This window comes from Callithrix jacchus, chromosome 13 (assembly GCF_049354715.1).
Source record: "Callithrix jacchus isolate 240 chromosome 13, calJac240_pri, whole genome shotgun sequence".
Classification (NCBI taxonomy): domain Eukaryota; kingdom Metazoa; phylum Chordata; class Mammalia; order Primates; family Cebidae; genus Callithrix; species Callithrix jacchus.
In genome coordinates this window covers 50,017,248-50,030,164 of record NC_133514.1, presented here as the reverse complement: position 1 = coordinate 50,030,164, position 12,917 = coordinate 50,017,248, and the positions used below count along the sequence as shown (strand labels likewise).

Here is a 12,917-nt window from a genome sequence, read left to right as displayed (position 1 = left end):
TATTTGATCTACAATAATATATTAACTGATTACAAAGAAATTCAGAACTAAATAAGGGTTAAACAGTAACTGTTGTATGTGATAATCTGGACCCACATTTTAAGTTAAACCTCAAAGACAAAAATAGGTAGTAGGAAACTTCTGGTGGACAATATCATCAAATGAAAGCCCTGCAGGGGAGCACAGGTGATATCCTGCAATGGTAGAAGGCATCTCTTAAAAAAATAGTCTCTATGGAAAGGAGATTAAATAAGATCATGTATACATAATTTACCGTATAGTAGGTATTTTGGTGGCTAGAAAGCATTTCTCAAAATGGAAAAAAAAAGTCATTGCAAGAATGAATCCTGATAAATTAACAGGTAAAATTTACATACACGTGACAGCATTTCCTGTATCAGGAGTGATTAAAGTGTTCAGTCTGCAGCTGGAAGTGTCACTGCTTTCCCCTCAAGGGGAAGTTCTGGTCTCCGTTGTTTTGTGGGCTTCAGTACAGAGGGTGGGCAAAGAGGCCCATGCAGGCCAGGTGTGGTGGCTCATGCCTGTAATCCCAGCGCTTGGGGAGGCCAAGGCGGGTGGATCACAAGGTAAAGAGTAATCCTAGCCAACATGGTGAAACCCTGTCTCTACTAAAAATACTGAAGTTAGCTGGGTATGGTGGCAGGCACCTGTAATCTCAGTGACTCGGGAGGTGGACATAGGAGAATTGCTTGAACCTGGGAGGTGGAAGATGCTGTGAGCCAAGATCTTGCCACTGCACTCAGGCCTAGCCATAGAGTGAGACTCCATCTCCAAAAAAAAAAAAAAGAGGCTCATGCAAAGGGCAGTAGAGGCAGACGGACTCCACTGATGAGTTCAGCGTCAGCAGCTGAGTGCTGACTCAGCAGTGGGCCACTCCCTCTCGGAATGGAAAAGAAATTTCACATTGTTCTTTGAGGCCTTCAGAAGGCCCTGTAAAATGGGGGGTTGTAGGTGGGGAACGTTCTAGTCCCCACTTCCATTTCTAGCTGATTGACACTGTACTTCTGTGTAAGTCTGGTGTGAAGAAAAAGTTTTTGCACTTAAAAACATGTTTGGGGCAGATGCGGTGGCTCACGCTTGTAATCCCAGCACTGGGAGGCCAAGGCGGGTAACTCACCTGAGGTCAGAAGTTCAAGACCAGCCTGGCCAACATGGTGAAACCCCGTCTCTACTAAAAATACAACGATTAGCTGGGCATGTTGGCGGACACCCGTAATCCCAGCTACCCGGGAGGCTAAAGCAGGAGAATTGCTTGAACTCAGAAGGTGGAGGTTCTAGTGAGCTGAGTACGGTCACGCTGCTGCATTCCAGTCTTGGCCATGGAGTGAGGCTCTGTCTCAAAAAAAAACCCCCAAAAACCATGTTTGGAAGCCAATCATTAAACTTAACAAGGAGGGGGAAAATGTGGAAGTAGGTGATACAACTGAGAGGCAGGAAGGAAAATAATGAAGTCAGCCTTTTTTAAGACTGTCCTTTATTTGTTCTCTGCTGCCTTCTACATCCCTGAGTCTTGACTTGATCTTTGCTCATGGTGCAACACCAGCCAGGTATTCACTAGATAAGTCAGCAGAGTTCACCAGATGCCAGAAGTGCAGTTAGGAGCAGAGGTCTGAGTAAGACTGCACCTCTGCTCTCAGGAAGGCACAAAAGAAATACATCAACATGCTGTGGCACAGCCTGGCTCACATCCCACAACAAAATGTAAAGTCCTCTGCTGTCTTTCATACTCATTCTAAAACCTAAGTCCTACTACTCTTCCACGTGGCTTCTCCAGCCTTTCCAGCCCCTATGGTGTTTACTCACTGACTGAATTGACCTCCGCAGTCTCTGGACTTCTATAGCATCCAGTCACACTCTACATAGCCTAAGACAGTGCTGGAAGACACTGTGCTCAGTAAACACTTGGAATGATTCCTAGGTATATATATATTTTTTTATTCTATTTAAATTATAAACAATAGGACAGCGATGACCATCGTATTTCTGCCTCTACCTTTAGTAGTTACTGAAGGCATTCAATAAATATTTGACTGGAAAAAAATGGAGTGGTACTGGAAAAAAAAAGTTGGTGAAAAGAATAGAAGAGTTTAAAAATGCACTAAAAAGGCCGGGCGTGGTGGCTCAAGCCTGCAATCCCAGCACTTTGGGAGGTCGAGGGGTGGATCACGAGGTCAAGAGATCGAGACCATCTTAATCAACATGGTGAAACCCCGTCTCTACTAAAAATACAAAAAATTAGCTGGGCATGGTGGCGCATGCCTGTAATCCCAGCTACTCAGGAGGCTGAGGCAGGAGAATTGTCTGAACCCAGGAGGCAGAGGTTACGGTGAGCCGAGATTGTGCCATTGCACTCCAGCCTGGGTAACAAGAGCAAAACTCCGTCTCAAAAAAAAAAAAAAAAAAAAATTCACTAAAAAGTAGCAAACAAAAAATTACTAAAAAATGTGAACAAAGAGAGCCCATGTAATATGATATGGGATGTATTTAACAGTCTTTGAATTTGTGGCCATTTGTAAGACAGTAAATATGACTAGAGGTAAGTCAATCTTGGTTTAGGAATAGACAGAATTCCTTGACGTCTTCTGGGGCAAAACTGCCAGGTTTTGAAACTGGAAGAGACCTGGAGATCACAGAATCAGCTCCCCTCATCAGAAGGAGAACACGCTGACAGCTGACAAGATGAAGTGTCCATTCCAGCACCCAGTCCACATACCCCAAGTGGGCCTAGGGCAGGTGCCACATGGAGAACTGTCTTTACTAATTCACACTGCAAGGAAATACAGTTTGAGTTTCCAGGTATTCATTCATGTCTATGTAAATGTCAGTTCATTAACTGGCTTTACCACAGACCTTCTTCTGAGTTGTCTTTAACTAGCTGATAATCTGAAATTAGCTAATGTTAATAGAGTGTTTAGACTAAACACAATTCACCTACTACTATTAAAAAGAACTACTGTAATAGAAAGTTTATTAAAACTTTAATACAAACCCCAAACTTTAAACAGTTGACTAAAAATAAAGACTTCGGCTGGGTGTGGTGGCTCACACCTGTAATTCCTGCACCTGGGAATGCTAAGGCAGGCAGATCGCTTGAGGTCAGATCAAGACCAGCCTGACCAACATGGTGAAACCCCGCCTCTACTAAAAATACAAAAATTAGCCAGGCATGGTGGCAGGCACCTGTAATCCCAGCTACTTGGGAGGCTGAGGCATGAGAATCACTTGAACGGGGAGGTGGAGGTTGCAGTGAGCCAAGATGGTGCCACTGCATTCCAGCCTAGGCAACAGAGTGAGACTGTGTCTCCAAAAAAAAAAAAAAAGAAAAAAGAAAGGCTTCAGTTTATCTGCATTTTCTAAATGTTAACATTTCAATATATCTAATGTCCTCTCTTTGGTTAAGAATAAGGTGCCTAGCAAATCATCTCAAGACTGGAATTTGGGGCATTACCACTTTATTTTCAAAAAAGAGTACCACGAGGAAGGTTACAGAGTTGGCAAATTTATTTGATCATGGCTTGCTGTGTAGCCTTGACTCATGAGGTAATAAAAGAGGACTAGGAAAGGACTTAAAAGTAGGTCTCTGGGGATGGGGTGTAAGAAGGTGAGCTCCTGGCAACTGCAAATTGGTGCCCCCCAACCGAACTCTCTGTGAAGGGACTGTGATCTGTGTAGCCACTAGTCACAGAAGCTCCTGGGGCCTTGAGTGCCATAACTGAGAAACCAAGTTCTTCATTTATTTAATTTTAATATAACTTAAATTTAAATAGCCACATGTGAAAGTGGCTACCGAATTAGGCTCTGTCTAGATGATATCTGAGCTAGAGGCTTTTAAAATGTAAATCACTGTTCTTATTGGTTAATATGAATTTATTTAAATACTTGAGTGTCTACTGGGTGTTAGAAACTGGAGATATAGAGTAAATTCAGCATGGTTCCTCCTCTCAGGGAGCATGTACTCTGGTAGGAGAGAGAAATAAGTGAATAATTACATGACAGAATGGTAAGCGTTCCAGTGAAACAGAGGGATGAGTGGGTTATGATAGAATCGAGGAGAAGGGGTCCTGGCAGACTAGTGGTGTCTGGGAGACTTCCTAAGACAAAGCGAGGCCATGCTGACTCTGACAAGGATGTGAGGGGCAGAACGCAGACATGTCTAAGCACCAAGCTGAGCACCGATAAACTGTGCAGGAAAAGTGAACGACTGTGCGTGGTTGAGGCATAAACCAGAGGCTGTGAAGGCATGACGTCAGACCAGAGGTGTCTGCAGGCGTGTGATCAGAGGATGTGAATTTTATTCTGTAAGTGCCAGGGAGCCTTCTGAAGGTTTTAAGTGGGAGTTTCAAAGAGCAGTGAATGCAAGATGGAATTTGGGGAGTCAAGAAGAAAAGTCAGATAGACTGAAGCAACAGCAAGAGAGAGAGACTAACTGACGTTAGTAATACAAACATTTCTTCTTGTTACTAATGTTCGAAAAACATTTAGTGGCAAAATTATTATTGGTATTGTCTGGAATGGGATGGAGATGGATGAGAGGAGAATTAGGAATAATTCCTCAGATTCTACCTGGGATGAACATGGGTAGTATGGAGCCAGCAACTAGGAAAGCAAGCAGAAGATGAGGAGCTAGGGGTGTGTGTGTGTACCTGTGTGTGTACATGTGTGTAGTTAGGCTGTGTATGTGTAGTTAGGGTGTGTGTGTGTGTCGCATGCATGTGTATGTAGCTAGGGTGTGTGTGTTTTTGGTTTAGCAAGTGGGTGAGGGAGAAGGGGGGGAAGAAGAGAATTTCATTTTATCTAAGTTGATTTTGAGGAAGGGGCAGTGGAGACCTACAGGCAATGATGAATATAATACTGATACTGCAGATGGAGGCCTAAGATGGTATGGGAAGCATTAGCATTATAGGTGGATGTTGACATCAGGAAGGATATGAGATCTTTCCCCCTCCGCAAAGGGCAGTAGGTGGAGGACGAATCCTGGAGAATACTATTAGAATTTTCTTTCTTGGAATTTGTCTGTTGGTATTACTATTGCAAGAATAATAATCCTAAGTGTGTGTGTATATGTGTGTGTGCATTTTAGGGGGAGAAAGATCTATGTAAAATGTTTTTATTTTTTCCTTCTTCAAATAAACAGGAAGAGATTAAGGTAATATAAGTTGGAAAACTGTTGACTTGTTTTAACCCCACTGAAGATTTTATTTATTTATTTGAGACAGAGCCTCACTCCGTTGCCCAGACTGGACTGCAGTGGTGCAATCACAGCTCACTGCAGACTTGAACTCCTGGGCTCAAGGAATCCTCCTGCCTCAGCCTCCCAAGTAGCTGGTACCAGAGGTGTGTGCTACTGTACGTGTCTTGCTATGTTGCCCAGGCTGGTCTCAAACTCCTGGGTTCAGCAATACTCCTGCCTTGGACTACCAAAGTGCTGGGATTATAGATGTGAGCCAACATGTCCAACAAAAATTTTAGTGTTCTATAAACTACAGCCACTATATTGGTCTTTACTAATAATAGAAAGTAATCTACTGTTTAATTTCCTACAAACCAAATTAATTTTAATCCTAGCTTTATTGGTTGAAAAATGGGAAGAGATGAAGCAACGACTGAAGCAAGATAATCAGTGAAGTGGGTCAGAAAGCACTAAGCACCCTCATTGTGGAGTCAAGCTGTGTAAACCAGGGCCTCACCTCAGACTCAGAGCTGTCCAGTTCGGCCAGAGTTGGGGCTTTGAGAAGCTTCTTCCGCTGTGCAGGCACCTGTTGAGCAGTACTTAACCCGTTTTCTTTTGTTTGTGATGTCAAACCTCCATTCACCACAGATGACTCCACAAGATTCTTTGTAGTTTCAGGGGTAGTTACATCTGGTAAAAAAGCAAAAGCTTACCTTTTCTTGAGCCAAGAAAGGTTATCTGTGTTGGAAGCATACCAGGTAACAAAGCATTTCACACAAAAACAGAGGCTTGATTCAGTAACACCTTGCCTATGTATAGGAAACTTTTTCTGGTTGGATGTAACTATCAGATTCAATTAAAGGAAGCTTAAATGAATAATTACATATTCATACTTGTAGATCAGAATTTAGAGTTAAAAGGAATCTGACAGATAACTAACTCCAACTTCTTTATTTTCAGATGAAGAAACTGAGGCTGAAAGAAGTTAGTTTACTTCACAGCCTCTGATGATCTAGTGATATATGGATGAAGACAGGACACACACAAAGCCTTACCAGACACATGGCTGTAAGAAAAAGTTTTAATTTAAAAATAAAAATAGCTAATAATCTATATTCATATAAACAATTTAATGTGAACGCAAAGAGTCTGGAATATATTTCCTCTGATGAATCTGATTTAAATTATTAAGAGCTTGAATATGGATGGGAAGGCAATACAACAAATGACAGGCAATGAGGCAGTCTACAGTGTGGTATGATGCAGATGGTTTGGGTCTCTACTGCTAGTTTAACTCAGAGTAAGCCACATAATCTCTCTTCGTCTGTAAAATAAGAATAATAACAGATGCGGACTTGTGAGCATTAAACAGGTTATTAATTGCATATAAAATTCTGTGCCCAGTTCAGGCAGTGAACAATCAACATTAGCAATTATTCATCTGATTTTGATCTCTATTGGTGAATAAGTAAACTAAGGCTTAGACGGATTTGGCCAGAGTGACACACTGTGGTGTTGTGCCACAGCTGATCCGTGAGTCTTTGTCAGTACTGACCCTAAAGGCCTGCTTATAAGTACCACAGCCTGGAATCCTCCAAGGCAAGTGGAACACGTATTTCAAATGAAGAGTTAAAAATGGGCTAAATTTAGTAACTATAAAACCGGAGTATTTAGAAGTGAAAAAGAGCAGTTACTTCATGATGTAATTTATAGACCAGCACATTCGACTGCTCTTTGCATGAGGACAGTCTGTGAGGCTGCCATAGGTGGGGCAAAGGGCATGCTAAGTACGAAAGTGAAAGAGTGAGTGATGTTCTTTTAGAGGGGAAAGCAATGTAACTGAGGTTACTATAAAACACGAGAATGTGACCCAGCATGGTGGCTCATGCCTATAATCCCAGCACTCTGGGAGGACCAGGGAGGAGTATCACTTGAGGTCAGGAGTTGGAGACCAGCCTGACCAACATGGTAAAACCCCATCTCCACTAAAAATATAAGAATTACTAGGCATGGTGGTGGAGGCCTGTAATCCCAGCTACTCGGGAGGCTGAGGCAGAATCAAAGTGAGACTCTGTCTCAAAAAAAAAAAAGAACAACAACAAAAAACCCCAAGAATGTTTGTTTACAGTAGGATATTTTCCCCTCAACAAGTGATATTTACACACCTTAAGTATGAGAGGTAGAGCTCCAGGCAACATTTGGTATGTAGGTGTGTTCTAGTGCAGCTTTTTCTGACATTATTTGTAAGAACCACGTAAATTGTTTCTTATTACAAATGATATCTATCTTATTTAATATTTATAATTTCTGCTCATTTTTGAAGGGTTTGAACAAGCTAGAGATAATGGAAGGAAAAGAAAAAAGGGAAAGAGAAGGGAGGAGGAAAGGAAAAAAGAAAAAACAGCTGTCCGTTAATTGTTTTATCTTTTTATGTAAAATTGTTAATTGAGAACTTGACAATTCATGCATTTATTTTATTATTATCTTCCCAGGCATTAAATAGCTAGAATAAATAAATAATTGGTGATGGTGGTGGGGAGTGCTGAAAGTGACAAAAGACAAAAAGCAGCAAGGTTTTATACAAATTATAAAGGAAAAAATCTTTAAATAAAAAAATCTTTCAATAAGGAGACAGAATGAGAAATAGAATTGTTGACATTTGTAGGAATCTTCTAAAAGGAGATATGATGGGAAACAGAATTGTTAACATTTTGTAGGAATTTTCTAAGAGAAAGCACAAATATTTCAAATGCATACACCTTCCCCCTCTCCTAGCCACATTCTCACAGAGGGTCCCACTGTTGACCTGGCAGCAGATCACTTTCTAATTACTATAATTGGAGTTATCATAATAAGAGAAACACAACCAGCTTCCCATGCTGGTCCCACATTTCCAATCGACAAAGCCAGAGTTTCCCTAAGAGTAGCACTGTATCCATACCACTGCATGAGGAACACTCAAATAATTTTGGTGGCTACATATTTATTTTAATATGCTGCAGAAAAAAAACCTGTATTTTTTTTTTTTTTTTTCTGCAGAAGAAAACACTGTATTTTAAGATCCATGGTTTTATTGCTTAAGAAATGTTTAAAGTTGTTTATGGCAGATTAAAATTTTTTAATAGTATTGGCGGCACTTACTGCTGGCAAAAAATCATAAAGATGGCATATGATCTGAAGTTTAGGGAATGCTGTCATTGACAGTGGCTGCCCTGAGTTCACTTCATTCTCAATGCAGGGGATTTGAGAAATTGTCCAACAGCTCTCTAATTTCCTGAACCCTGTGCTATGAGATTGATAACGGTTATTTTAGCTAATTAACTGACACTACTGAAAGAACACATCTATACTAAATTCAAAGCTTTGAGAAAAACTGAATAAATAAAAAATGGGCTATGAAACAGCCAAGTTTCAAGATGATCCAAACACTGAGTGATTTCATCTCACACCAGAGAGCTGTAAAAGACTTAATTGAACTTTTTTTTTTTTGGAGACAGGGTCTCATTCTGTTGCCCCGTTTGGAGTGCCGTGGTGCAATCATGGCTCACTGCAGCCTTGACCTCTCAGGCTCAGGCCACTCCTACCTCAGCCTCTCAAGTAGCTGGGACTACAGGCATGTGCCACCACACCCACCTAATTTTTTATATTGTGTGTGTGTCTCTGTGTGTGTGTGCACGCACGCGCGTAGACAGGGTTTTGCCATGTTGTCCAGGCTGGTCTTATTTTAAATTCCTGGGCTTAAGCAAACCACCCACCTGAGCCTTCCAAAGTGTTGGGATTAGAGGCGTGAGCCACTGCATCCAGCAAACATATTTTTAAGAAGTTTAATTACTTATAGTTTTCTGTTTAAATGAATAAGTTATCATTTTTATTTCAATGTATCAAAAGAGAAAAGCAAAACACTTGGATAAGCTTTGTATTTCTTGTACATAAGATGGCATTTCTTAAAATAACTGGTGATATTTATATGTAAGCAAAATATTTTAAGAGGTGAAATATTTAGATAAAGCTTTAGAAGTCACATAACTTAGGCTTAGAACCTAAAATGCATACCCATGATATTAAATATATGTATCTGCTGCCTTATTTAGTGGAAGGAAATGTGACTGGAATATACATTATATACTTAGTATCTGTATGGGAAAAATAAGTTATACTTACCATAAATGATGCTAAATAGATTAAGATTTTCACTAAGAATTATATTTCTAAAATATACTTAAGCAGCAGAATATACTTCATTATGTTATATTCTACACTTAAGTTCAGACTTATCATCTACACTATATGTTTACAATGTTTCACTAGTTTGTTCATTTTCCAACTCAGAAAATGCACTCCAATTTTTGCATTTAAGTTAGGAGAATGAATCAATTTTTTTATTTATAATTTGGGAAATTTTAATTAATAGTTAAAATGCAACAATGAAAAACATAAAAGCAGCACAAGAAATCAAGAATGAAGCATTAGGAAGTCACAAAGTACATGAAGACATGAAATAAATTATAGCAAACAATAAGCAGTGAAACCAGATAAAAATTCTCTGCTACCTTTTTACATCAAGGAATTTAAGTAACAAGAGCTTTCTTCCCATTGTGTAGACTGCAAGAACACCACACAACACACCTATAGATGAGGTGTGTGAGCATGCATACTGTCAATATCAGCAATGTGGGCCTAATTTAGATTAGCCAAGGGTCAATGTGTTTAGGTAGCCAACCACTCCCTTCCGTATTATAGTCCAACTAATGAGGGCATCTTTTGTAGATACGCAAAAGATAGAGTATTTGTAACGTATACTGCCAACTTTAGTAGTGACATATGCTTCTGAATTTATTTTCCCGACCAAATTTTTTACAAGGTCACTTTGCAAATGGCTGAAAAAATTAAAAATGCCAAATAAATAAAGAAAATAGAAAAAGCTCTTCAGTGGTCAGTCAAAATAGTAAGTAAATGATTATAAAATATAATAGTCATGCCTGAGACCTACACAAATAAGCAGAAGATTTAAAAACAGCTGGAAACTAGCTTTGTAGCTGAAGATAATCAGTAAACATTCATATACAGAGTATACCAGAACTCTTTAAATATGAATTTGTACGTAAGGTATGCCAACAATTCTTTGCATCTTAAGAGGCACTCCATGGCATTTAAAAGAAAATATTTGTGCCAACATCTCATCTCATTTTATATTTAAAACAGTAGCTTCTAAAATTAAAAACTCTAAATTACAAAATATTTTACTGGGATTAAGCTGGCTTTGAAAATTCACCTGGCTATATTTGTGCCAACATCTCATCTCATTTTATATTTAAAACAGTAGCTTCTAAAATTAAAAACTCTAAATTACAAAATATTTTACTGGGATTAAGCTGGCTTTGAAAATTCACCTGGCTGGGTGAGATGGCGTGTATTCCTAGCACTTTGGGTGGGCAAGATTGGTGGATTGCTTAAGCCCAGGAGTTCAAGACCAGCTTGGGCACCATGGTGAAACTGTCTTTATCTTCTAAAATAAATAAATTAAAGAAAATTCACTCATATATATTTAAAGTTTTGATTTAAAAAAAGGGTTAATTTGGCTGGGTGAAGTGGCTCATGCCTGTAATCCCAGCGCTTTGGGAGGCCGAGGTGGGTGGATCACAAGGTCAAGAGATCGAGACCATCCTGACCAACTTGGTGAAACCCCATCTCTACTAACAAATACAAAAATTAGTGGGGCATGGTGGCACATGCCTGTAGTCCCAGCTATTTCGGAGGCTGAGGCAGGAGAATCGTTTGAACCTGGGAGGCAGAGGTTGCAGTGAGCTGAGATGGAGCCACTGCTCTCCAGCCTGGTTGACAGAGCGAGACTCTGTCTCAAAACAAAGAAAAAAGAAAGAAAAGGGGGGAGGATTAATTTTATAGATCAAATTTAGTCATTGCACTATTAATTGCTGTCTGTTTAACAGAAGGGTCTAAATTTGTACTACAAACCTGAAGCACATAATTATATATAACAACCAACGCTATTACAATGCTCTTGTATTTTTATAATCTTGAATCAACATTCAAAGTCATTCATGACTAGGCTCTATCCACTGAACACAAAGATACAAAAGACAGCTCTTGCCCATCAACTGAGGTGGAGTAGTCATTTGAAGTAGATAACCGTTTGAAGTTTAGTTTTTGTTTCTATAAAGCTTTTTCTATTCTCTTAGGGCAAAGTTTCTGCTGTGGGCTTTAACCTCATTGCTCTAGAAGAGCCTGGGGAGTGACACCTGCCATAAGATGGGCACCATCTTCTAGAACCGTGAGTATGGTTTGATGGTTCGTCCATAATTTCTTGGAAGAAAATAGGTTATTGTAGTCTTCTATCTTTTTAACATATATTGTTTTCAAATAAGTAGAATGGTTTTATTTTACTGACCAGAGCTTAAAGGAAGCCTTTCCATTTTCTTTTTTAACATGTTTGAACAAGCAGATGAATGAAATGTATTTCACAAAAACCACAAAACCCACGTCAGGTGTGAAAGTGTTTTTGTTTTTTTTACCTGACAAGTCAAAACTGTAAGACATACTAAGTGGCCGCATTGCTGAAAAAAAGAAAACAAACAATAAAAAGAAAATAATTCAGCTTTTAGGAATATACAGGGAAAACAAAAAAGGGGGACGAATTAATGAAGACCCTTAGTGGCACATGTCAGACTCTAAAGCGGAAGCTAGTGAATGAAAGTCTGAAATACATTAAAACCATGCAAGAGTCTTAGTTTCAATTATAACACTAAGACTTAAGATGAAGAAACAGTAAAAGGAAAAAGGAACTTTTTAAAAAACAAGTTAAAAATGAAAGCACGATAAAGATACAAACATTTTAAGAATCACAGATTAGGATTTTTGACTTAAATAAATATAAAATAGATATTTTTAAGCCATGTTTTAAAACATGATTTTAGGGAACATACAATTTAAATTTCAGAGTAAATTTATCCTTCAATAATTTATGTCAGGATGAAAATCTGGCTCTCGGAATAAAGGCGAAAGAGTTTATAAAAAATTTTCAGTTCAGCTAGTTCAGCAGCATCACCACTATCTGTCAATAAACTACTTATTATACAGGTCATATAACCTAGTAGTTGAAGGACAGGCCAGACTGCCCAAGTCTGAACCTCAGCTCTGCCACTTACTGGCAGTGTGACCCAAGCAAGTTACTTAACTTCTCTTCTTTAGTTACTTCATCTGTAAAATGAGAATAATCCTATCTTATGGGATTGTTATAAAGATTAAGTTCATGTAAAAAAGGTGCTTAGAATAGTACTTGACACACAGTAAAAATTGAATATACTAGTCCTTCCTTATCATAGTTTCACTTTCCATGGTTTCAGTTACCTATGGTCCAAAAATATTAAATGAAAAATCCCAGAAATAAACAATTCATAAGATTTGTTTATTTATTTTTGAGATGGAGTCTCGCTCTGTTGCCAAGGCTGGAGGGCAGTGGGGTAATCTCAGCTCACTGCAACCTCTGCCTCCTAGGTTCAAGCAATTCTCGTGCCTTAGCCTTCTGAGTAGCTGGGATTATAGGCGCCTGCCATACACTGGGCTAACTTTTGATCTACATGCCTTGGCCTCCCAAAGTGTTGGGATTACAGGCATGAGCCCCCATGCCCAGCCAATTCATAAGTTTTAAATTGCATGTTTCCTGAATATTGTTATAATCTTTCTATTTTATTAGTTGTTATGAATCTCT

The 12,917-nt window shown here is 39.1% G+C and overlaps 1 protein-coding gene across 6 annotated transcripts in view; it reads right to left on the bottom strand.

The window, feature by feature from the left end:
* The window catches only part of SPIRE1 (spire type actin nucleation factor 1), a 214,844-nt gene that overhangs the window by 32,802 nt on the left and 169,125 nt on the right, over positions 1–12,917 (bottom strand). For 3 of the 6 annotated variants that reach the window (XM_008979444.4, XM_008979446.4, XM_078347712.1), the window contains 2 exons: positions 11,722–11,763; positions 5,709–5,881 (listed from right to left, as the gene is read on the bottom strand). In XM_008979444.4, coding sequence (XP_008977692.1) covers positions 5,709–5,881; positions 11,722–11,763 — 215 coding nt within the window. The remainder of the gene's footprint in view (positions 1–5,708; positions 5,882–11,721; positions 11,764–12,917) is intronic. The other 3 variants (XM_035270512.3, XM_008979445.5, XM_078347713.1) reach the window with 1 other exon arrangement.